The sequence below is a fragment of the Rissa tridactyla genome, chromosome 2, assembly GCF_028500815.1.
Source record: "Rissa tridactyla isolate bRisTri1 chromosome 2, bRisTri1.patW.cur.20221130, whole genome shotgun sequence".
Classification (NCBI taxonomy): Eukaryota; Metazoa; Chordata; class Aves; order Charadriiformes; family Laridae; genus Rissa; species Rissa tridactyla.
In genome coordinates, this window is record NC_071467.1 from 20,297,346 (window position 1) to 20,321,675 (window position 24,330).

The following is a 24,330-nucleotide window of genomic DNA, read 5'->3' on the forward strand; positions in this document are numbered from 1 at the left end:
AAAAACACTTCACTTGGTGCCATGGACAGTTTAGGCTTCCTCCAGTTTCTCTTTACCAGATTACACCAAGTCAAGGTCCTACACTGAGCACAAAGTGGTGGGGCTGGACTTACACCTCAAAGGTACTCTGTAACACTTTTAGAAGAAATTCAGAGAAAATCATAGAATCGTCTAGGTTGGAAAAGCATCGAGTCCAACCATCCGCCTAACACTGCCAAAAACCCCACTAAACCACGTCCCTCAGCACGGTCTTTTAAACACCTCCAGGGCTGGCGATTCCACCTCTTCCCCGGGCACCCTGTTCCAATGCTTGACAACCCTTTCGGTGAAGAAATTTTTCACCACTTCTGAAATCAATTCCTCTTACGCTGGCCCCACCACAAGACACAAACCCTCTCTGAGCACTTACTGGCGCCTTCACCCCACCGGCCGGACGGGACGGGCAGGGCCGGGGGCGCAGGCTGGGCCCTGAGCAGCCTCACAGGGCCCCGATCCCGCCACCCGGCCGGGCCCTGCAGCCGCCTCAAGCGGAACCCAGCCCGGGACCCACCCCAGCCGTTCCCTTCGCACCCACAGGTCAAAACCCCTCAACCCCTCGCCGCAGCGCCGGCCAGGGCCCCGCACCACAGCGACGGACAACGCACCGCGCAGGCGCCCGCCACCTCCCCTTCCCTCGGCCGCGCCGGGGCGCGCAGGCGCGGCGCAGGCGCACAGCCCATAAGAGGCCCCGCCTCTTTCTTTTCTCTCCCCGTCGCCAAGATGGCGGAGTACGACCTGACCACCAAGATCGCGCACTTCTTGGACCGGCACTTGGTCTTCCCGCTGCTGGAGTTCCTCTCCGTCAAGGAGGTATGTGGTGATCCCGGAGGTGGGGGAGCCGGCCCGGTGGCTGGGGGAGGGGGGAAGTGGCAGGCGGTGCTGCCGGCGTCTCCCGCGGGCCTGGGCCCGGCCCGTGCGGCGGCCCGGAGCTCCCTTCCTGAGGGAGGAGCTCGGGGCTTGTGCGCCGCGTGGGGAGAGGGTGAGGGCGAGGCGTGCGGGCCTTCCCGTGAGGGGGAAGGAGCCGGGCCGCGGACAGGCCTGGGGCAGCCGCCTCTCCCACAGTCCGGCTCCCCGGGACGCTCGCTTGCGAGGCGGGGGAGCTCCTCCTCCCCCTTCCTTTCACGCTCCTCGGTGTAGTTCCTTTCCTTTCCCCTTATTCGTGGGAGGGAAAAGCAAAAGCTCTCCCTCACAGCTGGACTTCGTGAGGCAGCCCCGGTTAGCCCTGCGCCGTCTCGGCTGCCCCTGCCACCCGTGTGGCCCTTCAGCCGTGGAGCTGGGCGGGGTGTGCGCGCATCAGCGTGGACGGTGTTGCTGATCAACTTTAAGTCGTTGTTGTCACGAGTTTGTGGTTAAACCAGGCATAAGTCCCTTCTAGTGCTGTCCGTTGTTGGTCTTTTTATATATATTTTTAATTAAATTACTGTAAAGAGCCCAGTAATGCTGGAGATGCTTTAGAGTAAACTCTCATCAATCTAAACTATATGAAGCACTCATCTGATCCGTTCTATAATGGAAACAAAATGTGTAAAATTATATAGACATTGAATTTAAAATAGCTATTATCTTAAGCCGTTGAGTTTAAAGTAGTTATTATTTTAGGTTTCAGAAATAACTGATTCAGCTTGCATACATTGAGATAACTTGACCTAACCAGTTTTTGTGTCTATTGTATGGACTTCCCTTGAAGTGTGTCGTCTTGGGGGCATTTTTTGGTATTTGAGAATTTGTAAATCAGCTCGAGTTAATTACACAGAGTTATTTTTGTAGTGTTAGTCTTGAATGACACGATATTCAGAGCGGAATTAAACTTTTGCAGGCTCTGTATCTTAGATTTCCATAAATGTGATGCACTGAATTGTAATTCGCCTTCAGGCAAATGTATTTTTGAGGTATATTCTAGTTTAGGCCCTCACTTTCATCATGAAGACCTAATAGCAGTCGCCAACTCATGGCTAAATTATGGGGTAGGAACTTTAAAATGCAATTTGACAAGTTTAAAAGAACACCATCCAATTACACAAGCTAAATTGAGTTTGCTCTTATGCTATAGATCTAACAACATATTTTAAATTAATCTGTGCTACAGTTAAATTGTAAGTTTGATCTTCAGTATCTCTTCTGAGAGCCACTTTAAATTATTTGACTTGTCTGCACACTTCAGGATGTTGTTTTGTGGAAAGTATTTGCTACTTAAAAAGAAAAATCTGGCCAAGTTTATATTATTTTTTAAAATATATATAGATTTTTTAAATATATATATAACTTTCAGAGATTTTTTTTTCCCATGAATTGTAGTAGGAATTGCTATTCCTGTTAAAGATACAATCTAAAATGTTACTTGACTTCTAACTAGTCCATGAAGTTCCTGTACTCATAAATATTGGGAAGTCACTGGTATCTTGCCAGACAGGAAATGTAGAGAGGCTATGTAGTAAGCAGACTAAATGTCAGAGCTGTGAGATCTTGCAAAGCTGTGAGATTTGATGTTTAAAACGATGTAATTGGACGAAAATCCATAAATAAACTGTGCCATAAAGGTGACTACATAATATGAATTGGAAACTACTTAATAGTATTCAAAGAAATCTGTTAATAATTCCTATTTCAGATATACAATGAAAAAGAGCTACTCCAAGGAAAACTGGATCTCCTCAGTGATACCAACATGGTGGATTTTGCTATGGATGTGTACAAAAATCTTTATTCCGATGAAATTCCACATGGTAAGCTGCTCATTTTGAAGTAAAATTTGTTTTACAATCTTTCTATCTAAAATAATAAATAACTAGTGGTAATTTGCTTGATGCACTCAAACTAGAATACCGTTTAACCTTTGCCTTAATGAAAGGATGCATGGTACTGAAGCAAGTAGAATCCTCTAATGCTGAGAAGTTTGGGTTTGTTGGTCTGTTGTGGACTTAGTCTTTGAGTGATTTCTAAAGTATTTCAATGCCGATCTGGTCATTTCAAGCACTTCAAAGGTGTGGCCCTAGTAGAGTTGCACTTATTTTTCATCTGTTAAATTAAACACTATTGCACGACAATTTGGGGTAACTAAACTTTTTCTTTAAGGCATCCGGTATATTAAAACTAGATTTCCATTTCAAGTAATTCCCTTAATCCGTCTGTCCATGGCTAGTTTTTAAACTTTGAGGAGATACAGATGTTTTTGAAAATGCATGTTTTCCTCACTTCTGTCAACATGTAAATTGCTGTTTCTGTAGAAGAAAAGTAATGATAATTAATATTACCATAATGAATATGAAATTTAATCTGTTAATGTCTTCTCCATGATTTTGGAAACTTACCTGTTTACTTCTTAAATTTCTTTCTTCCTGAGGGTGTGTTTCAGGAGTGGGAGAAAATGTGAATATCTTGCTTCCTCTAATTTCTATCCTTCATGGGTGTTTTCGGTTTTTGTTTTTTTACCTATTGTTTCTTTTTTCTGTATCACTTTTTTGTCTTCCTTCCTGACCCTAGCCTTTCAATATACACTTTCTTCCTATTTCTCCATCTTCTTTCATTTTGTGGAATTCTTCATGTTTTTCTAAACTAGTGGGACTACAGCTTGCAGCTTAGGAGGAAGAGACTCAGGGGCTTCTGCATTGTCAGGTACAAGATCCAGTGGTTCTGCCTCTGGGTCTTACTCTTTCCAGGCTCTTCAAACAGAAGAGTTGGCAGTTAGCCTCTTATCTAAATACATGAAGAGAACTGTTAAACTTATGGACTTTGGATTCAGCATTTTGAACAAATCTTTGGTGTGCTAGCATTTGATGGTGTTTATGGGTGTATATGCAATGATGCATGGGACTGATAATAAATAATGAGAATCAGAGGATTTCCCTTTTGTAATCTAAGAATTAGATTGTAATCTAAGAATCTAGAATGTAATGATAGTTTTGCCTTTAGGTTATTTATCAGTTTTACTGATGTGGGGAAAAAAAAGGCAGACCATCTCAGGGCTGTAAAAATCTCAAAGCTGAATGTTTTTTCCTCTTTCTTTTCTTGTTCCAGCCTTTATAAACTGTTGAAAAAGAATGTTACTGTATCAGGAGTAAATAAGTAGTAAAATGCTAAAGTAGTAAACAGCACAAGAAATTGCAATCCTAGTACACTTTCACAAAGTAGCTAGTCTACTTTTTTTAATATTCTGATTACAGCCACTTATTTAAGCAGGTTGCTAAGCAATAATTTCATAAGGTCATAGGTGCAAGGAAGTTGCATGAATTTGGTCACTGGGAAAGCTCTGCCTTCGTATAGTCTAAGAGTTTCCACACTTAAAATGTTGTTCGTAGTCTTTTTTCAAACATCTCTAAGATTTTGTCAGCAGTTTGGCAGGATTTTTTTTGTATATGATGGCTTACTGTTTGATCTGTGACTTTTATTCCATAGTATAAAATTAACTTAAGCAGGGATAATACTTTTATGTGGAGTCAGTTGTTCAGGGTGCTTGTTTGTATGGCTTTCTATGAAAAGGTCTTAACTTACTCTGAGATTTCTGGTGTGTCATCTTCATGCATCAACACTTGCCAGAATGTATGTACAGACAGGTTATTTTTATTTGTGGAATTGCTGGTTTCATTAGAATTTTATGCTGGTTTTGTTGGGTTTTTTAAGACCTCATGGTTTTAAGTACTCAAGGCTATGTTCACATACGTTATTATACTTAGAAATGTATCTACACAGTTTATAGTTACTTTTGTCTTGTCTTCCATGAGATCAACTTACAATTACACAGCCAGGAGATGTCACAGGAAAACATTTTCGTATTCTTAGTAAGTCAACTAAGTGGTTTTTCTTTCATCTGTTTTCTCCTTCCTCTTTTATAATCTCGAGATTCATCTGAAGTTGGAGATAATTTCTCCTTATTGGAGCACTTCCTATCAGGCAAGTCATTCTTAGATTTTGGCTGGGTCACCATTATGGTGTTATCCACTTCGGATCTCCTTTACAAATATATATGTAGTCAAATCACGAAAGAAGTGTCTAATAGGTTCACAGTGGCACTGAGTGCCCTGGTGTGTGGCTTGCTTTGATGTCTTGCTGCGTACTTTTCTCTCCTGGGATTTGGTCTTGGTTTCTCTGATCCCATGGCTCATACAGCCAGTCTCAGGGTGCCACTGTTTTATCCTTAGGGGTTTTTTTAAGCACATAGGCTTTTTTGAATTTTATTTCGGTGTTCCTTTTATTGCACTGGTAGCACTTGGTGAGGAAGTTTGGATCTATAAAATAATCACCCTAAAGCTGTTAGTTCTATTTCCTAACTATTTTTCATAAAAGGCTTAATGTTCTAATTAAACGTGCATAGTGTTCCAAATAATAATTTTTCATATTGAGTTGCTTCCTGTCAATTTTCACTTAAGCGTTCTAAAAATGTGCTTTAAGAACCTGGTCAGTTAGAGGAAAATTAATCTTATTGGTATCATAGCATTTTACTTTTTTCCAAGTTTATTTGGAATAAGTGAACTTGCTTGAAAGGTTGTCTCTGCCTTAGTAGAAGCCTGAAGATACCTTGTCTAATACAGACTGTTCCACCTCTACCTGCTTTTTATTGTCTTGGTTAGAACTCCACACAGGAGGAAAGGAACCAAATGTTAGAAGCTTTTTATTAAGCTGATGATTTGTTAGATGCCTCTGGTTTTGTGACTTGACTGAGAGGACAAGCAAGGTAGGAACTGGGAAGACATGTTCAAATGTGCTGTCAGTACCATGTAATTACAGGTTGGTTTCTGTAAAAACTTTAGGTATTACATTAAAATCTTTTTTGTTTGTGTTTAGCTTTGCGTGAGAAGAGAACAACTGTTGTTGCACAGCTGAAGCAGCTTCAAGCTGAAACTGAACCTATTGTCAAGATGTTTGAGGATCCAGAGACTACAAGGCAAATGCAGTCCACGAGGTAACTTCTAACATAATTTCTCAGGATGGCTTGTTGGTACCTCTTAGGTGTTGATGATAGGAATGCCCTCAGTAAGACATTTTTATTTCTAGCCAATATTTGTAGTGCTTCTGGTCAGGTAATTGAAGTTCCTGGACACAACTTACTCTTTTCAGTGCTTTTGCCTGCTGTGCATAAGGCATCTCTGTTGTTCTTAATGCTCATGAATCAACCCAAGACAAGTGACAGTTGTCATTCAGGGCAGTCAAATCACAGCTGAGATTGGTTTTGGGAGGATTTGGGAGCTCTCTTGTTTGTTTTTTAAGGGGGTGGTTTGGGTTTTTTTTTGAGGGGAAATGTGGGATGAAACAATTCAGATTCTGTTTTCTCGGAGACCATCTGCCCTCTCTCTCTCTTCTACCTTCCACAGAGGATTATGGAGTGCTGTCTTTCTTACTCTGGGAGGCCTGGTGGATAAGCATCTTTTCAGCCTCATAGCACACTTCTTTCAGGAGTCCTGTGCTTCCCTCCCTTACACCCCCCCACTCACCGAACTGTCCAACTTGTTGGTGTTAGGTAGTGCCCATAATAATCTTTTTAAGACACATCCAATTTCTTCTCAGTTTGTTCACAAGAGTAATTAGAATGTCTTTGTGCGCACACTATATATAAGGACTATGAGAGTCTTCTTGCGGTTAAGCCTCACTTGGGCCCTGTAGTGAAGGCTCAACTGTAGCCATTGAGGAAGTGATGGTGCAACTTCAACAGAGGTGTGGGTTGTTATTTGTTTAGTGTAAGTTGCTGCTTGTTGTCTTCACATTATTATTACTGTTTTAAATGTGGCTAACCAACTCTGGAAAATTAATTAGATCCCGTCTTTAGTTTTACTTGCTCCAAGATTTCAAATCAAGCATACATCATCGGATAGAGCACCTAAGGCTCGACTTGCATTTGAAGGTGAAGCCTGTACTTGGATTTATTGTTGGCAAGCATCTACTGATACAGAAGACTGTAACATTGCTTCTGGAAATTTCTTAGGAAAACATTGAATGCCCAAACACTTTTTTCTAGTCTGCAGAAATGCACCTTTTTTTGTGAGCAACCCCCCTGGAGAAAGTGAGTCCCTGAAGGGGAAGGAACTTCATTAGAATTTATTCCTTACTTCAAGTGCAGACTATAGTCCTTTTTTCTTTTCCCCTCTTTGCCCAATGTGCTGATAAACCTAATCAACCCATTTGGCCTGTGCGTCTTCCACTCTACACATTGTTTTCAGAATTTGTTATAGTCTACTTTAGAACTTGGTTAGTGCAGAAGTGGTGAGGTACAATGCATTGGATCTCAATGCGCATGTGAAACAAGATGTCAGTAGAAATCATGGAATCTGTTAGCTTTCCAGCACTTGAGAAAAAGCTTCTATTTTCTGCTCTGATATCACCAGAATGTACTTAAGCTTCTACTCTAAAAAGCATCGTTAGGATAAGTAAATAACCTTTGTATCTGATTTCAGCATGGGTATTTATGTCAGATAATTATATTAAGAGAAGGAATTATGTTTGCTTGTGACTTGTGTGGTTATGCAAAGCCAGGAGCCTCTTGACAGCTTTTTGAAGTATAGCTTTGAATGTAAAAGGCCCAGTTGCCATTAGTCAATTGCCTTGAAGTTATTAACTGGGACTATTTTAACTTTAAAGAAAAGACCTCCTGATACTCTCACAGCTGTATTAAAATCTAATTGAACTTCTGATCCATATGTTAGAGATTTTAGGCAGTTACTATAATAATATTTGGCCTAGAAAAAAAATTACCTTGTTGCAATTCTAAGTACTAGCATTTCTTGGGAAATGTATTCTGTTCCTTGACTCTTAACAGAAGTTGGTCAGTAGTACCCTTTCCAAGTCAGAAATGCCCTGTTTGGAAGCAAGAGATAGATCAAAAACTGCATGGGATGTAACCTAATGCTATAAAATATTAGCTTTACTACTCATATGGAGCAAGTTCTGTTTGAGAACTGGTACATCATTTTTTTTTAAATGTCTGAAAACTTTGCAGCTCAGAAAGACTGGGTTTGCTTATTGGCTCAACAGAAGTTCTGATCCAGATTGTTGGGTTTATACAGTAGTGGGGAGAACAGGACTGAAAGGTGTCAATCTGTCTAGACCTGAATAGCATGCTTTAGATAGTAGAAAGCAACTTTTGATTCTTTGACTTATATGAATTTCTGCATGTGATGTGGAATCACTATCAAATTTAGAGCTGCATCGTATTAGAGCTTTTTATCTGTGACAGGGCTTTTTGGAACATCAAAGTCTGGGAAGCTCTACAAGATGATGTGTAAAGGAGACTTTGCAAGTGGAAGTTCTTTCAAGAATAAGCCAAAACACTTCACTTTTTCTTTTTTCTATGCAGCTATTGGAGGACATTGACTTTAAAATTATAGAGGAATAGTCATTATTCCTCGTCCACTGGAAGAAACCCATGAGATTGACAATCCCCAGTAATACTTGTGGAAGCAATGAAATATTCTTGGCTACCTTGGCAGTGTGCCATTTCCCTGTAGAATCTTAACACCATAAGTTCTAATTAAACAAACTCACATCTTTGCAGTCAGTTGATTTCAGAGTAAATGGGGAAATCTTTGTTTCCATGCATTTTTACTTTATCTTTGTTCCAAGAGGGATTTATAGCTTGATGCTTTCCTCTTCAGTTAAATCTTGGGTACATGTTCTATCAAATGTGATAGTTCCATTAATTGTCCAAGTAATCTTTACCACATGATTGGTTGAAGTGTGAATGTACAAAGAAGATGAAGGGTAGCTACAGGTATAGAAGCATGCTGAGGAGGATGGGGGCTGGAGAATAGAAGAAAGTCATTAATTCTTTCTGTATTGTAGAAAGGTAGTCCATACAATCAAAGTTGCAAATTGAATATACTTTTCTTTCATTCATGAATATGAATTCAACTATGTATATGAATGCAGTTGTGGTTCTTGTTGCCAGATGATTGCAGCACAGTTTGAATTAAATTCTTATTGCATTGAAAACTGGTGTGCTAAAATTTCACTGTAAGAGCTGATCAAGATCCACTGCAGAGACTGAATAAAAAAAAAATTATTCACTACATTAACTTAAAAACGGGTATCTAAAGTCCTGTGGTCACTAATATGAGACTTACTGGTGGTAGATAATTTTGTGCTTGCCTACTGGAGGCTTGCACTTTCCTTTGATCTAGATTATACTGCTTGTTCTTTACTATCCGTGTTGAATAAAAAAAAGCTTCAGAAATGTGATCATGTGTTAATCAGATGTTTAGAATTTACTAAGTATGATTATTTTTTTATAGTTTTCCATTCTTCACGCATTTGCTGTGGTAGAGGTATTGTTGCTAACCACTGTGTCCCGGTGCTAACAGTGGTATAAGTTTCCTTTCTAATTCTATTTTAGTTTAGTCTTTGCCATTTTTTTCCTGTCTGCTGTTAAATTCAAACTCCTTGGCTAGAGTAACTGCTGTGGAATTGGAACATGAGAGTGGGAGGAGCTCTAAGTCAGAATTTAACTTTCATACTAAAAGCTAAGGATGCCATCAAATTTAGAGCAATCTCCTGCCCTTTCTTAATACAGGTTATTGTTGCAGGTGGCATTCTTTATTTAAAATTATAATATTTTTAAGATTTTGAAACTTCTTCATGACACTTCAGGAGTAGTTGGCTCACTATTTCTGCATCTGCTTTTGCATAGCAAGTGGAGTATCATTTTAAATTAATACTCTATTTAGGTATTTTACTCTTAACAGCTAAAGGATGTGTTGCGTATTGCACAGTAACAATCAGTTTGTTTTGTAAAAACAGCGGTTTTTATCTTTTTGTTATAGGGATGGTCGGATGCTGTTTGACTATTTAGCTGAGAAGCATGGTGTAAGTGTTTAAATTCTTGTATCTGTCTGAACTCAGTTCTAAACATCTCCATCCAACCTCCCCCACAGACAACAGCTCTGAGCAATTACAGACTAGCATTTTGGCCTGTCTCATGTCAAGGTAGCCAATAGGCAGAATTCCTAATGCTAACATAGTTCATTTGAATGCCTTTGAACTTTTGTGTTTTATGCAAACATAAATAAAGCTGGAGCTTAATGTTAGCTGCATCTTTGTAACTAAGATGTGCTTTACTTTGTATTACAGAATTTCATCTTTTTCCAGTATTGGTATAACTTTAATTCAGTGGCAGATTATGAGTAGAATAGTTTTCTGTTGTCTTTCCTGTGTACAGTGTCTTTCAAAGAACCTAAAGACTTAAAGGTTACTTTACTATTAAAACTGGCTTGTAACAGCATATTTCCTAGTGAAGAAAAGTGTTGGGTTTTTTATTGCTTTTCAGTTTAGGCAGGAGTACCTAGATACACTCTACAGATACGCAAAATTCCAGTATGAATGTGGCAATTACTCAGGAGCTGCAGAGTATCTCTACTTCTTCAGGGTTCTGGTAAGTTTTGGGTGTTTGTTGGGTTTGGTGTTTGTTTATTAATGAAATAATTAGACCAATAAGTTGTCTGTATTAATTCTTAAAATAAATACTTTTGAGCTTTTTTGAGACAATTACTGTGCATCAAGAAAAAATGAAAATAATTGTTAATAATCATTACTGACTATTGTCCAGCAATTCTGTTATTGTCATACTGAAATCAGAACTGTCCTTTAAGTTTGTGGGTCTTGTGGCAACATTTAATTATGCAATACTACTTCTTTCCTCACTGTAAATGTATCCTGGAAAAAAACAAACAAACAAAAAAAAAAGGCAAACCAACAAAATGAATACTTGTTTTTATGCACAGATGTTATCAACAGTGATAAGCAAGTGAAAAGCTTGCAGGTGGATTCAATGTAATTGGTGGTAATGGTGAACTGCCAGCTTCTTATCTGAACTCTCAGTTCTTCTCTTATATTTTGTGATGGATTTAAGAGTATAAGTCATCTGCCTAAGAAATGTAAACAGCTTAAATGAGAATTGTAGAACCAAATCCGTCATCTCTGAAGTAACACTCTTCATGTTGTTGTAATTCATATAATTTGTTAATGGTGGGAGTGAATTTTGAGAATGAAGATTTAGTGTCTTGTAAGAATCTCAACACAGTAAATTTATTGTTGGTGGTCAGTGAATGTGCCGTTTTACTAACAAATGGAAATTTAAGGTAATTGCTTGAAAATCCAGATACTGTAGCTAGAACAGCTGCAGTATCTAAAGGCAATTATTGTGAATAGCTAACTGTAATTATATGATTTGGAACCAGCACAGTGCATGTAAACCTCCTCAACTAAAAGTATCTGCTAAATTGGCACCTTCGTTGCCTGGAAGATAATGACTTCTAAACTGCGTGTATCTCATGAATATGTGGAGTGACTGCTGAAAAGATGTAGTGGCTCATATGCTGAGGTCTGTTCCTTGCTGTTTAATTTCTAGCCCCATCAAAAAACTATCCTAAACTTCCTGAAACACTGCTAGAGTAAATAACAATAATTCCTGTAATTGACTATAATTAAAGGAGCAAAATTGTGAAATAAATACTTAATCAGAATAGGATTTAAAGTAGGAATGAGGTAAAATCTTAGTCTAAATGTTGATGACAAAGCTGAGTTCTTCTGTATCACTTTCAGTGTTACAGGTATGTTCCATGTGCTGAGAGGGGAAATAAAAGTTACTCATGTAGATTTGTGAGCAGCTCTCCTTAATTCTTTGTGCTTTAATTATGGGCTTAGTATTGTGTTCTCGTATGTCAAAAAACTAATTTCAAAAAATGAAGTGCTGCTTTTATGCTGGTAGTAGCTTGGTATAGGACTCTTGTGAATTCTGGTGGGAGAAGATTTGTTTAAAGTTCTGTGTGATGAAATGTAAGCTCTGAAAGAACTATTGTAACTGATCTGGGAACAGAATTTGACACTGTGAATGACCTAGTGTAATTCATTCCTGTATAAAACTAAACCAGCTTGACCTTAGGACTACCTTTCCAGGAAATAGATTCACTACTGCAAAGTTGCAGTTTTACTGGACATTTCTGTAAGAAGTATGTTTTTTGGCATAGCATTAGCAGAATGAACTTTGAGTACTAGCTTTAAGGTGGTTGCCTACTGTTATGAGTTCTTTAGAACCTGCTCTGTAATAACCTTGTTCCAGCAGTTTAGAAACATTACTATATGGTGTGTTTAAAAAAAAAAAAACAAACCTGAATTGGAACCAGTGTGTTGTCTGCTGCTCAGCCATTTAATTTTTTTTCTTTTTAACTTAACCTGCAGCAGCATGGAGCTTTGTCTTACTTTGACAGGTTCTTCTCGTTTCTACTTCAGAAGCCTTATTGCTGTGTTTTCTGCTGTACCTAAACTGCTTTTTTTAGAAGTACCACCTCATTTGGGAAGATGGGACCATGCAAATTTCATAATTTTTTAAATAAAAAGTACTACCAGAAAGTATTTTGCTTATTTTTTAAAATAAATAATAATTTTAAAAGCATTCTAAGAGTGTGAATTTGCTGTTGTTGAAAATAGGTTCCAGCAACAGACAGAAATGCTTTGAGTTCCCTGTGGGGAAAACTGGCATCTGAAATTCTGATGCAGAATTGGGATGCAGCCATGGAAGATCTCACAAGACTAAAGGAGACAATAGATAATAATGTAAGTAAAATCTTGGTCACCTTAGTAAGGTTAGAGGTATTAGTATTCAAGTTTTATTATGAAGCACTTGCAGTCTTGTTTAGGAGTAGTTTACCACCTTTTCACTAGACACTATCTTAATAATAGTGGGAGAGTTAAAGGGCACTCGTGAAGAAATAGTGAAGCTTCCTTTTTCAGATTACTTGCTTCTCTTACACATTTGAAAATGTAATTGAGAACTCTTGAAGTATTTCCAATAAACAAGAACCAAACCAGTCTCAAGGATGAGTTTGAGGACAGCATGTCTTTATGTGAAATTGTTTGCTGCTTAAATTTCAGATAGTTGTACCATTCACTTTCTGTAGAGAATAAAATGCATGTAACTAAGCTATACTCTTCTCACATGAAAATAACACTTTTGACAGAAAATGCAAGACAGCTTGTTTTTGGAAGTAGTTTTCAGCCAATTCATCTTCCTTACCAGCTCCTGAATTCAGTTGAGCACCAAGAACATAAAGGGAAAGAGTGGGGCTGCAGTACTAATTCAGAGCAACTGAAGTAATTAAGGACCTTTTAATCTTCCTCTCTGCTCAGGGGGCTTCAGTGGCCATGTCTGAAATGTGAGGGTTTTACTCTTCTGAACCAGAATCTTAAAAAGATGTTTGTGTTCTGTTTTGGTGTGGGTTTTTCCCCCCCATAATTGTTATTTATCTGTGTGGCAGATAACTAGTGTTAACAAGTGTTCTTCTCTAGTTTTTTCATCTTTATGAACCTATATGGTTATAATAAACTATTAAATTATTTCTTGGCTGAAAGTGATTATGGTGTTTCATCATTGTCTGAGAGTGTATGGCAAAAAAGCTCTGGTGAGGTATTAGAGAGGAAGAAGAACTGAAATGCTGGAGGAGCCACGTAGTTCCTCAGGTCACATCTGAAGAGGGAATACAAGAAACAAAATTCAGGATTAAAAAGGGAAGTAATAACTTCTGTTAGTATGGTGGTCTTTAGAGAGCTAAAATCTATGCTCTTGCCATAACAATACAGATTTTGGTAGTTTGGAATATAATACTGGAAAATTTGTCTTGTTTATAACTTTCAGCAGATTTGTCTTTGTAATAGATACCTCTTAAAAAACTGGAGGTCAAACTTAGCCTGAGAGTCACAGCAGCTAAAAGGATCCAGTAGAAAATCGCAAATTTTTGAACACTTACATTATTTACAGTATTTATGCAAACTTCCCATGTTGTATTTGACTTAAACCAGTGTTACATTTTCTTTTAGTCTGTCAGCTCTCCGCTGCAGTCACTTCAGCAAAGAACATGGCTCATCCACTGGTCTTTGTTCGTGTTTTTTAATCATCCTAAAGGGAGAGACAATATCATTGACCTTTTTCTCTATCAACCACAGTAAGTTGCGTTGTGTTATGTTGGGGTCTTCAAATCAAAATGAGGGCAGGCGATGAATACGTAAACTTCTTGAATGCTTTTCAGCCTAGAGCCTGAGACTGTTTCAGAAGTTATAATGATATTAACACTTTAAAAACTTTTTTCCAAGCCTTTTGTTTTGGTGTCTGGTCTGCTTTTCTTCATGGTTATACCTGCCCTTCAAGGAGAAGGAGTGGTGAAGTAAGAAGAACTGGCTCTTTTTTTCTGGTGCTTGGCAGGGATGAAATAATTGGTTTTGCTAGATTACCAACTCCTACTACATCATCTAGGGCTGGAGGGGGAGGTGTTGTTCTATTGTGATTTTACAAAACCTATTTGAGAATGGTTCTTGAGGAAAATGAGAATAAAAATGAAAATTTAAATACTATAGCCATTTGAGAGGACTGACTTATATGTAGATCTAAGAGTCTAGAACAGCTTAACACTGAGAAATTAGTTATAAGTCTAGCTCTCCTGGCACCTGGTTGGAAGTAATGTGTTAGAATAGGAGAATAGTACTAAAGAAAAGCAGTTGAATTTTTTTGCATGATGATCCCAGTAGACTAGTAATCTGTAGTGGTCTTTTTTTGCTTCCTTTTTGTTTCAGAGTGTATGTGTTAATTTGTTTTTTAATTTTAATTTATACTTCTCCCTGGTAAATGTGGGCTAACTTACTGGAGAGCTGACAGGAAAGTTTCAGGCTCGGGTGACAATATGAAAAAGGACTTCTCCTTTGGTTCTATGTGCCCGTGCAAACCCCTCTTGCAAAATCAGTGTAGCTGACAGTTTAGGCTAGTGTTGGCCTGAACTTAGCATATGGACTGTTATTTTTTGCAGTCCTAGCCCCTTTTCTTGCCCTAGTGCACTGCTGCCTTCGTTTGCCCTTGCTTACCTCCCTCCTCTCGGTGTCGGAAAAAGGTTAACAAAAATAAAACATCCTTCTATACTTGAATAAATGGTTAGTCATAAGCCCTGGTATTGCGTTGCGTAAAAGGCACATAAGCTATTTACGATGAATGTTGTTTTGATGCAAAATTGCATTATCTGAGCTTTATATGTATTTTTTTTCTTTCTAGGTATCTCAATGCAATTCAGACAATGTGCCCGCATATCCTCAGATATCTGACTACTGCAGTCATAACAAATAAGGATGTTCGAAAACGTAGACAAGTGCTGAAAGATCTAGTCAAGGTTATTCAGCAGGTAAGGACTGAATTAGCTGACAGTTTCTGTCCTTTTTGACTACTTTCTTCTAACAATATGCTTGGTTTAGGACTTCTACTTATGTATTTTTGGTTCTACCATATTAAGAAATTTGGAGGTTTGATACAGAACCAGCTCTAGCCTCTGACGCTTTCCTTGCCTAGAGATTGCAGTGCTAAATGCTGAACGTGAAACTGCTCTTCCGGTTGTAACCATACAACTGGTGGGGAAAAGAGCACACTTATTCAGCTTTTATAAGAGGAATTGGGAAGTTTAACTTCATATTTTATTTGAGATGATGTATGGACTTGTTTCCATATTTTCTTTGAAGAATATAAGTGATCTTGTGGGCTTGATTTCTAATAACTGTTCCTAATTTTTTTGACAGGAGTCCTACACATACAGGGACCCTATCACAGAGTTTGTGGAATGCTTGTATGTTAATTTTGATTTCGATGGTGCACAGAAGAAGCTGAGAGAGTGTGAAACAGTAAGTTTTATAACATTTATAAGACTTTTATTCCTTTAAGCAGAGCTCTAAAATTCACAATGGCCAGCTAATTTGAAGTGGTGTTTGATTCCATTGCCAATATTTTCTGATAAGCTGTAGTTCACAGAGTGTGGGGATTTCTTTGGGGTTTTGTATTGTGGGGTTTGTTTTTTTTTTTTGACAACTCATTTTGTAACACTTAAACAAGACTTACTGTTAAGGATATAGCTTCAAAATTATATTTAAGCTGCGCTAGAACAAGAAATGAATAGGTGATCAAGCATTTGGCTGAGCTTCAGCTTTTCCATTAGTGTCTGAAAAGTGCTTGAAGAAAGGCTTGGATTTGCCTTTTGTGAAAGATACTGCATCCTGGAATTGTAATGTGAGATGACATTAGGATAGAAAAGTACATATTCTTAGAAGTACATCTACTGCAAACAGTTAAAGATACCTAACATTTGGATTGGCTAGTGTAAAAGTTAGTATTTCTAATAGCTGTACATCAGTACCAATTCTTATAGCCTCTGGTTTGGCTTTCCTTTCATTAGTATTAGTCACCAAATTGGATAAATCAGAAGGCTTATAATCATCTTCACTGCATAGGGCTGGTGGTCCTGTAATCTGAATTTGCTCTATTAAGTGAGCTGGTTTGCATGGTAAGGAGAATACTGATCAAATTGCAAAGTGAGAGAAGAATCCTGCAGTATAAGGGGAGAGTTAACTTTTATGTTTTGTAGGGATCTTCAGTAGAATTATGCCAGCAGTAGACCTTGTTCTGTTCTTGAGTCAGACCTCAGTGATCATATTAGCATGCAATTTTAATTGAGCAAGCTGCAGAACAATGAAAAATTCTGCTGTCTGTAGCTTTTTCTCCACATCCTGGAACACACCAAGAACTGTTTTTAGATGGAATATTCACTGATCTTGCTTGTTGACAGTGTCTACCAGTAAGCTACTACTTCCATGTTTGTTCTCAGTGTTCCCTTCTTTCTTACACTTGCAGGTGCTTGTGAATGATTTCTTCTTAGTGGCATGTCTTGAGGACTTCATTGAGAATGCCCGTCTCTTTATATTTGAGACTTTTTGTCGCATCCATCAATGTATCAGCATTGGGTAAGACAACTTCTTAACGTGGCAGTTCAGAAAAATGAGTCATAGATGACAATTTGACAAACTGTGTAAACTTCAGTAGTACAAGTTAATCGGATGAAATGAAAAACATTAACTAAAATTTTAATTGGATGGTTGTCTTCCTAGTTTTATAGCTCTAATGTGATATACTTAAATTGCAACTATCATATTTTAAGGTTGAATTTTTGTGGTTAATTTTAAATCAACTTCTCGCTACTGCCCCTAGCCCCTGAACCAAACAGGGCTTTCTAGCTAAAACTTTCTCATGATGGCAAGTTAGATCTCTACTGGATTTATTGGGAACTTCAGTACCCAGTGTCACCTAAGCCCATGTGTTAACTAGGAGCTCAATTCCACATATATTGCTATGAAGTGATGATACTAAGCAGTTGCTTAAATTTATTTAAATTAATAAATATTTATACAAATATAAATAAATTATTTAAATTTATTTATATTGGTAGATATAGATGCCCATAGGTGTATAGGTCTTACAGGTATGTCCGTTGAACATTTAGAACTGTATTGCCTTTTTCATTAAATAAATAGAAAACAATATATCTCATTCCCTGTGGTGCAAAGTGAGTGATTCGGCTGTAAGAAAATGATGTTCTTATTAGCAAGGATGTCAGTTTACTCAATTTTGTAAAAGCAGACTTTTCAAATGGATCAGCTCTGATGCCTCTACTGTAGGAACTAAGCAGGAAGATGTTATGCATGCTTGAGATCCCTATCCCCTTGGCCTTTGCCCCCATTCCCTGTATCTTCACATCCTTTAAGTTAAAAAGGAAAAAAGTGAAGTGAAAAACTCTGAATGCTATGAAAGTCTCAATGGTAGAGAACAGTGCAGTGCAGATATCCTTGAGACAGCAGAAATCAAAGCTGTTAAATTGGTCAAGTTCAATGGAGTCTTGTTACCACCTTGCATCCAGAGCAAGTGTGTGTGTCTGGTCCTCTAAGGAAGTGATTTAATGGTGCTTGATTACAAAAGAAAAGGACTTGAGAGAAAATTGTCTTAGTTTTGTAAGCTTATTGAAAGGGTATTTGCAAGATACAGTTGGAGAAAGGATGAAGATTCTTACTACTTTTAGTCTCTTTGCTGTGTGACACATTTGTCTTCACTGCATTTGAAAAATGATTTTTTTATCCTCTGTAAGCTTAAAATACTCAATGAGTTCAATGTAAATGGCAAGCAGTGAATCAGCATTTTCGTCAGCTGTGGTGATTATATTTCAAGCATAGTCATAAGAGTAAACTGAACTAGATGCTGTGGGGGAAAAAACCTTCCATGCTAACGTTCATTTTTGAGGCTAATATTTTATCTAAAATCACTTCAAGGAGAGTACTGCCCATTAAAGGGGTTTTGAATAAGTTTGGAAGAAAAAGTGTAAATAAAGTTCTCTTATGGATGAGGCTTTTGGGAATATAAAACCCCATAGCATCTTACTGTTTCCTGTAAATGATTTTTAGTACTGTCAGTACGGTGCATATTGAAGCACAAATTTTCAATGAAACTAGATGTTTAAGCTTTTTTAACTAAAGACTAGATGTCTTTCTAAGAAGTCTGCCTATCCGATCTGGCTCCAATTGATGAGCAGAGTCTGGAGGATGTATCCTAAGTATGCTTCAGGTCTCTCTGTCAAAAGATACTGATAAATTCTGTATGCCAGTGATTCATTACAGTAAAAACAGCAAGCTTTATTTAATAAATCAAGGTCTATAGTATGTGGTTGACACTTAGTGTTGTATTACTTATTTTACAGTTAATATTTTTTGTGCCATATGTGGTATTTCAACTGCAGGTATGATAGAAAATAGTGTAGTTGGCTCTCCTTGTTGTCTGTAAGTGATTCATAAATATAGGTAGCCATGTCCTTATTTTATAAGTGTTATGGTACATTCTGAGGTAAGTAATAAACTTTGAGTTGAGACGTATTTCACATTGACATGGATATTCCTACTGTGTATCACTTCAGGTAGTTGCATGTGGAATCAATAATCAGTAATGAGATTCTCTTCAGTAGGTCATTGTGTCTTAAGTGATGGACATAAGGCTTAAATTTCTGCACAAGCTGTAACAATCATTAGATCTGGGCTTAAGTGGGGTGCTTTTAGTGCATTTCAGACTTGTTTTCAGAGAAATTAGCCAGTTGAAATGCTTTTAATTAAATGTTTGAGGCATAGATCTTGCATTTCTTTGTCCACAAGTGATTTCCACTGCTATTCCTGGATTTGAAAACTAGTTGGTTGTACCGCAGTGCTTGATAAGTACTGTTTAACTGCTCAGAACAAATTTGAAAACAATTAGTGGGAAATCTGCTATGCCTTATGTTAAATGGAAAATAGATGGCTCATTTAATTTTATTTTTTTAACTGCTTACATCTGCCAGGCAGCTGACATCTTTCCAAGGGACGTAGTTGCTTTATCAGTTGTAATTTAAAATTTATACATCTCAAATCATCTTGCAATTTGTTTACTGTTTGAATTTTTGTTTCATGGGGAGTAATAAATGAAATTAATTCAGAATGTGTTTTGGTTAGTTTGATATGCCTGTTCTTACTGAAGAGCTGAATATGCTTCATTCTTCTTTTCTATATGTTTTTCCTCTGTGTGCAGCATGAGATAGGCTTGTTTATATATGAAGATGTGTGGAATTCAGTAAACTTGCCTTTTAACCAAAGAAAAACTTGAGTAACACTTGCCCTAGTATGACCCAAATAAGTGAATCCCCTTATGAAACAGAGGGATGGAAATAATGTAAAGACCTATTTTTGAAACTCCCGTTGAGGAACTACCCTTTGAAATCATCTGTAACTTGAAATGGTAGACACTATGCCTTAAATATTAATAAAATTATTTCATTATAATTCACTGATTTTTACTGGATTACAGCGGGAATTTTCATAAACAATGGTGATCTAAAAATACAACTTTTCTTGCCTCCATTCCTTAATATTAGTGGTATTAATATGTGTTTTGTAAATCTGAATGTGTCACTATTACTTGAACTGTTAAACGTGTGTGGGGGCTAAGCTGTAGTTTGCATCTCTCTAAAGTATTAGATACCTATCTTAATGGTGCAGTAGGAGTATAGTGTTTGTTAGCCACTTGTAATCAGGATAGGTCTTCAGTGCATTTGCTCTGGAAGCAGAATGCTATTTTGGCTGCATGTGTTGCTTTACAAGGCAAGTACTTCCTCCATGTTATACATCCAGGCACTTCAGGTGGTGCTGGCTCCTTCAGTGTAGTCTGCAAGGAGACCCGAAAATGGAATCCAGTTGCCCCAAGCGCTGAAATAACGTCATCTTTTGTGTGAAAGTGTGATAAAGTTTTAGGGTTTTTAATACAGATATCTATTTAATTAAAAAATAGCTCTAACTTGATAGCTTTGCTTATTCTGTATTAAAATCTTAAATCCATGTAAATGTCAAAGCTAGAAGTGGAGGTAAAATAAGTTTTTAATATCCCTTTTTACCTTGTCATTTTCATTCTACAACTTGTAAGTTTTTTCAAATGTATGTGCAGGAAAAAATGCCTGTACAGAGGTGTGGTACTTCTGTTGTGTAGCTGCATCTGTGCTCTATGTTAGTTGATATAACATGTTTCAATTGAAAAAAAAAAAAAAAGCCCACCTTTGAAGAAGCTGAGCTAGTAAAATTTGGACATAATAGGAAAAAGTAGAATTATCTACTAGGTGATGTAAAGCACTTCAAAGTTTCTGGCTTGGAATGACTCTCTAGAAGTCTGTGTCCTCTTCCTCTCAAAGTACACAGGGACTTTGCATTAAGCAAAAGGGTGCTGTAGGTTGGAAGGACCTCTGAAAGTCCATCTGGTTCAATCCTGTGCACCCAGTTAAAACTCCGAGCAGGACCCATGGCAATGTTCCATTATGCTACTTAAGGGCTTGTCTAGTTGATTCTTGACCGTCTCCAAGGATAGAGGTTCCATGCTTCAGTCCCAAAGGTAGGTTGTTTAATCCCCAGTGTAGTGGTGGTAGCCATTCTTGCAGTCATCTGGAGGAGGAGTTATTTTATCTGAATCCGATTGATGCTTCCAAAAAAGAAATACAAGAATTCCCCTAACAGACATCCACCTTACCCCATGTTCTTTCATTTTGAAGTTTCTTTAGTTTCAAGTCAGGTGTTTAACATCACTGAATCAAGGGTAGTAAAGCAATTTGTAGCTTCTTCCTATTGAAATGTGTCATATTATGCCTAGATGACTCATAATTCCACAAAAATGTACACACCCGATATCTTCTATTCTCTTACCTGCCTTAACTCTCTATAATCGCAAGTTCATTCACAGATTAACAATTCTAGTGGAACGGTAGCAGCTGTGGTTGGAATTTACTTCCCCTTGCTTTACCAAAGTCCATATACTTTGCCCATTTGTTGTGTCAATTCACTGCAGTGAGTTCAGTGTAAGTCCAGTATTTTAAGTTACTTTGGGTTTCTTCTATTCACCTCATTCATGTTCATCTGTGACAAAAATTGGAATTTACTTTTATAGTTGGGAGAAGGGTGATAGATCAAGAACATATAGGAGAGAAGACTGTATAAAGAAGACTATATAGATAGTCTAGCTAGGCAGACAAGGTAATAATTGATATATTAAAAGTATTTGCTTGACACTAATAATCATCAAGAGGGAAATCACTTTCAGCTGGAGAAAAATACATGTAAGCAAGATCCTGTAAAATGGTGGGAAATTGACGTCTTGTGCAACTTGACGTAGCCGGCTGGCTTTTTAGTCATAGCTGTAGCCCTTACCTCATGTTTGTTAACTTAGTCTGAGAGCTGATGGAAGAATAAGCGTTAGAAATGTCCTGTATGAGCCAACTGCCAGCAGGAAGCTAAAGGAGTTGGCTGGAAAGCCACAGGAAAAGTCATCAGAAGGAATTATTCCTGGACAAGAGTGCCTGTTTCATTAAGAATTTTCTGTTCTCTATCCTCCCCCACCATCTCTCCTTGAAATTGCAAGAAGTTTGAACATAGTCTATCTGTCACATCTTCTGTTCCAGAAACTTCAGGGGGAAGTTTATTGCTAAATAAGCTACTGAGACACTTTCCTAGACTAATTAGTCTAAACTTCTGTGACTGCTAGCTCGATTTAAGTAAGAATAAAAGCATTCAGTTGTTCTCTTTATAATGATGGTCGCTGGTTTATGTTGTGGTGAGATCCCTTAATTGACAATTTTCCAATGAATGTTCACGTAAGCAAGGTTTAATAGGAATATATCTAAAAATTGTGCAGGTCAAGATTTAAGAGCAAGGTGTAGTTCAGAACAGCTAAGTACATACTTTCAGGATGTGAATTCCGTACTCACAAAATCCTAGTGTAAAGCAGTGGGAGATGTGCAGGAGTACATGTATGCACTCTTTGAAGTCACTTCAGTCAAATGAAAGTACGCTTCCCAGATACGTGGTACTTATGGAATACAAGTCTTGGGCTGTGCCATATTTTGTGTTGATTTAACTTGTGTTCCATAGTCTCTAGTCACGTTTACCAGCATCAGAGGGATTTTATTTCACCTTTTGATTAAGTCTGTTATCTTTTAGTATGTTGGCAGATAAACTAAATATGACTCCTGAAGAAGCGGAAAGATGGATTGTCAATCTAATTCGAAATGCACGATTAGATGCCAAACTGGATTCAAAGCTGGTAAGACTGAATAGATGGATCCAAATGAACTTGTTGAATTTTTCATTAAATTTCTTTTACCTTATTTGGGGACAGCAAATTCAAATTTCCGTTGTTTTTTTTTCTTGGCCTATAAAGTGTAGCGGACTTCATTTATTCTTTTTTAATCCTGTGTGTAAGATGACTTGTGAAAGCTCTGAAAACAGAGCATCAAATTAAAGGCATATGCATTCTGAGTGATTGTTAAATTTGCTGTATCTTTCCTGTGGTTTAGGGCCATGTGGTCATGGGCAACAATGCAGTCTCACCTTATCAACAAGTGATTGAAAAGACCAAAAGCCTGTCTTTTCGTAGTCAAATGTTGGCTATGAACATCGAGAAGAAATTGAATCAGAGTGGTAGATCTGAGGTCAGTATAAGTTACATTTTTCTGAATTCCTGCAGTCTTTTTTTGTGAGATATATTTAAGTATCATTCTTAACCTGTTCCTTAATTCATCAGCTGTACTTATTTCTAGTTTTCACACTAGGAATTAAATTGGAGAAGGCTTATTTTCTTATGTTAAGCATTAGACAGTGATTTCTTTTTTTTTTGTCTTCTCACCTCTCCTCACTACTAGATATTCCTTTTTTTGTTGTGTAACCAGGTCTGTTTCTGTCACTATTTGATTCCCTAATTCCTTCAAATGGTCTCCTTCACTGCCTGAAAAGGGTTGGTTTCGAAGGGTGACATTTAGTAAAGTAGTTGTATTACTTTTTTTTTTCAAGTGAGTTGTACTTGAAAATTATCTGTAGGTGTATATATAGTATTGAGAGGAGAGTGAATGATGCTTAAAGACTGAAACATGAAGGAGGAGTTGTGCAAAACCTTAACTGTTAAACCCATTTAATGTAGTACTGGAGACTATAATTAGGTCAGCCAGAGGTTTAAGTAGAACCAGTAAAAATAGGGAAGTCAGCAAGATCATCTGGTTTTTGCCTCTGTCCACTTTACTATATGCGTAGCTTTCTGAGAGAGCAGTGTAAGGTGGATGACTCTGAGGTGCAGCAATACATACTTAAAATGAAAAACCCACCGAACCACACATTAAAAGAACCTAGAAAATATTAAAAGTTTTATTTGTCTTCCTCACTGCATGTCTGAAACATTGATGGAAGTTGGACAAACAGTGGGGCATTAATTTATTTCATTAAAGGGAGGTCATGTGAAACTTACATGATACTGTTTTCTTTAAAAATATAGCTGCCAAATTATTTTTATACTTATTTTGAGTCTTCTAGAACTCTTCCTTTTTAAAACTACTAGCTTGGGAGATTCAGGCTGTACAACTTAATTACAGCATGTATTTCGGCTATGTCAATGTTCGCTTTAAACTTACAGGGTATCCTTCACTAACAATATTCTCACTTCATAGCTATATATTAGTATTACAGTTTTTTTTAATAATTTCTCACAAGTTTTTCAGTAACCGAAAGGTAATATAGTAATTTATTTTCTACTAATCTTTATTTATTTATTTTTAGGCACCTAACTGGGCTACTCAAGACTCCGGCTTCTATTGAAATACTTCTGCAGGGGATGAAAAACAGTTTTCATTTGACTAAAAAGCACATAAATATGTAACTTTCTTGAGAAAAGGTAATTATGTTCCATCTAACATTATTTGAATAAAATTGGCTAATTTTAACAGTCTGTGCATGTCTGTAACTTAATAGATACTTAATTATCTTATAGAGGGACTTTTTACCATAATGATGTTCTGAAGCATTTTGGGTCACAGTTTGCAAAATGCAAAATGTCAGTTCTGTTTGATTTGTTTGTACCAAAGGATGCTGCTATTCTCAGAGCTGTCTGAGTTTGGAAGTGGGGAATTACAGTTATTTATTATC

General features: G+C 37.4%; 1 protein-coding gene across 1 annotated transcript; it reads left to right on the top strand.

Annotated features, from left to right (window-relative positions):
• Positions 1 to 695: 695 nt before the first annotated feature.
• EIF3E (eukaryotic translation initiation factor 3 subunit E) lies at positions 696 to 24,128 on the top strand. The gene is made up of 13 exons (XM_054190744.1): positions 696 to 849; positions 2,648 to 2,762; positions 5,818 to 5,935; positions 9,783 to 9,825; positions 10,286 to 10,390; positions 12,445 to 12,570; positions 13,831 to 13,955; positions 15,050 to 15,176; positions 15,565 to 15,666; positions 16,670 to 16,779; positions 22,360 to 22,462; positions 22,716 to 22,850; positions 23,965 to 24,128. The coding sequence occupies exons 1-13, from the start codon at positions 760 to 762 to the stop codon at positions 24,001 to 24,003; spliced, it is 1,338 nt and encodes a 445-aa protein (XP_054046719.1). The 5' UTR covers positions 696 to 759; the 3' UTR covers positions 24,004 to 24,128.
• Positions 24,129 to 24,330: the final 202 nt, after the last annotated feature.

Bases quoted from the DNA above. Each gene is read 5' to 3' on its own strand.
- EIF3E (XM_054190744.1), top strand. From the start codon at position 760: ATGGCGGAGTACGACCTGACCACCAAGATCGCGCACTTCTTGGACCGG. The intron at 850-2,647 runs GTATGTGGTGAT...TTCCTATTTCAG, and splicing joins AGTTCCTCTCCGTCAAGGAG to ATATACAATGAAAAAGAGCT. The intron at 15,177-15,564 runs GTAAGGACTGAA...TTTTTTTGACAG, and splicing joins TAGTCAAGGTTATTCAGCAG to GAGTCCTACACATACAGGGA.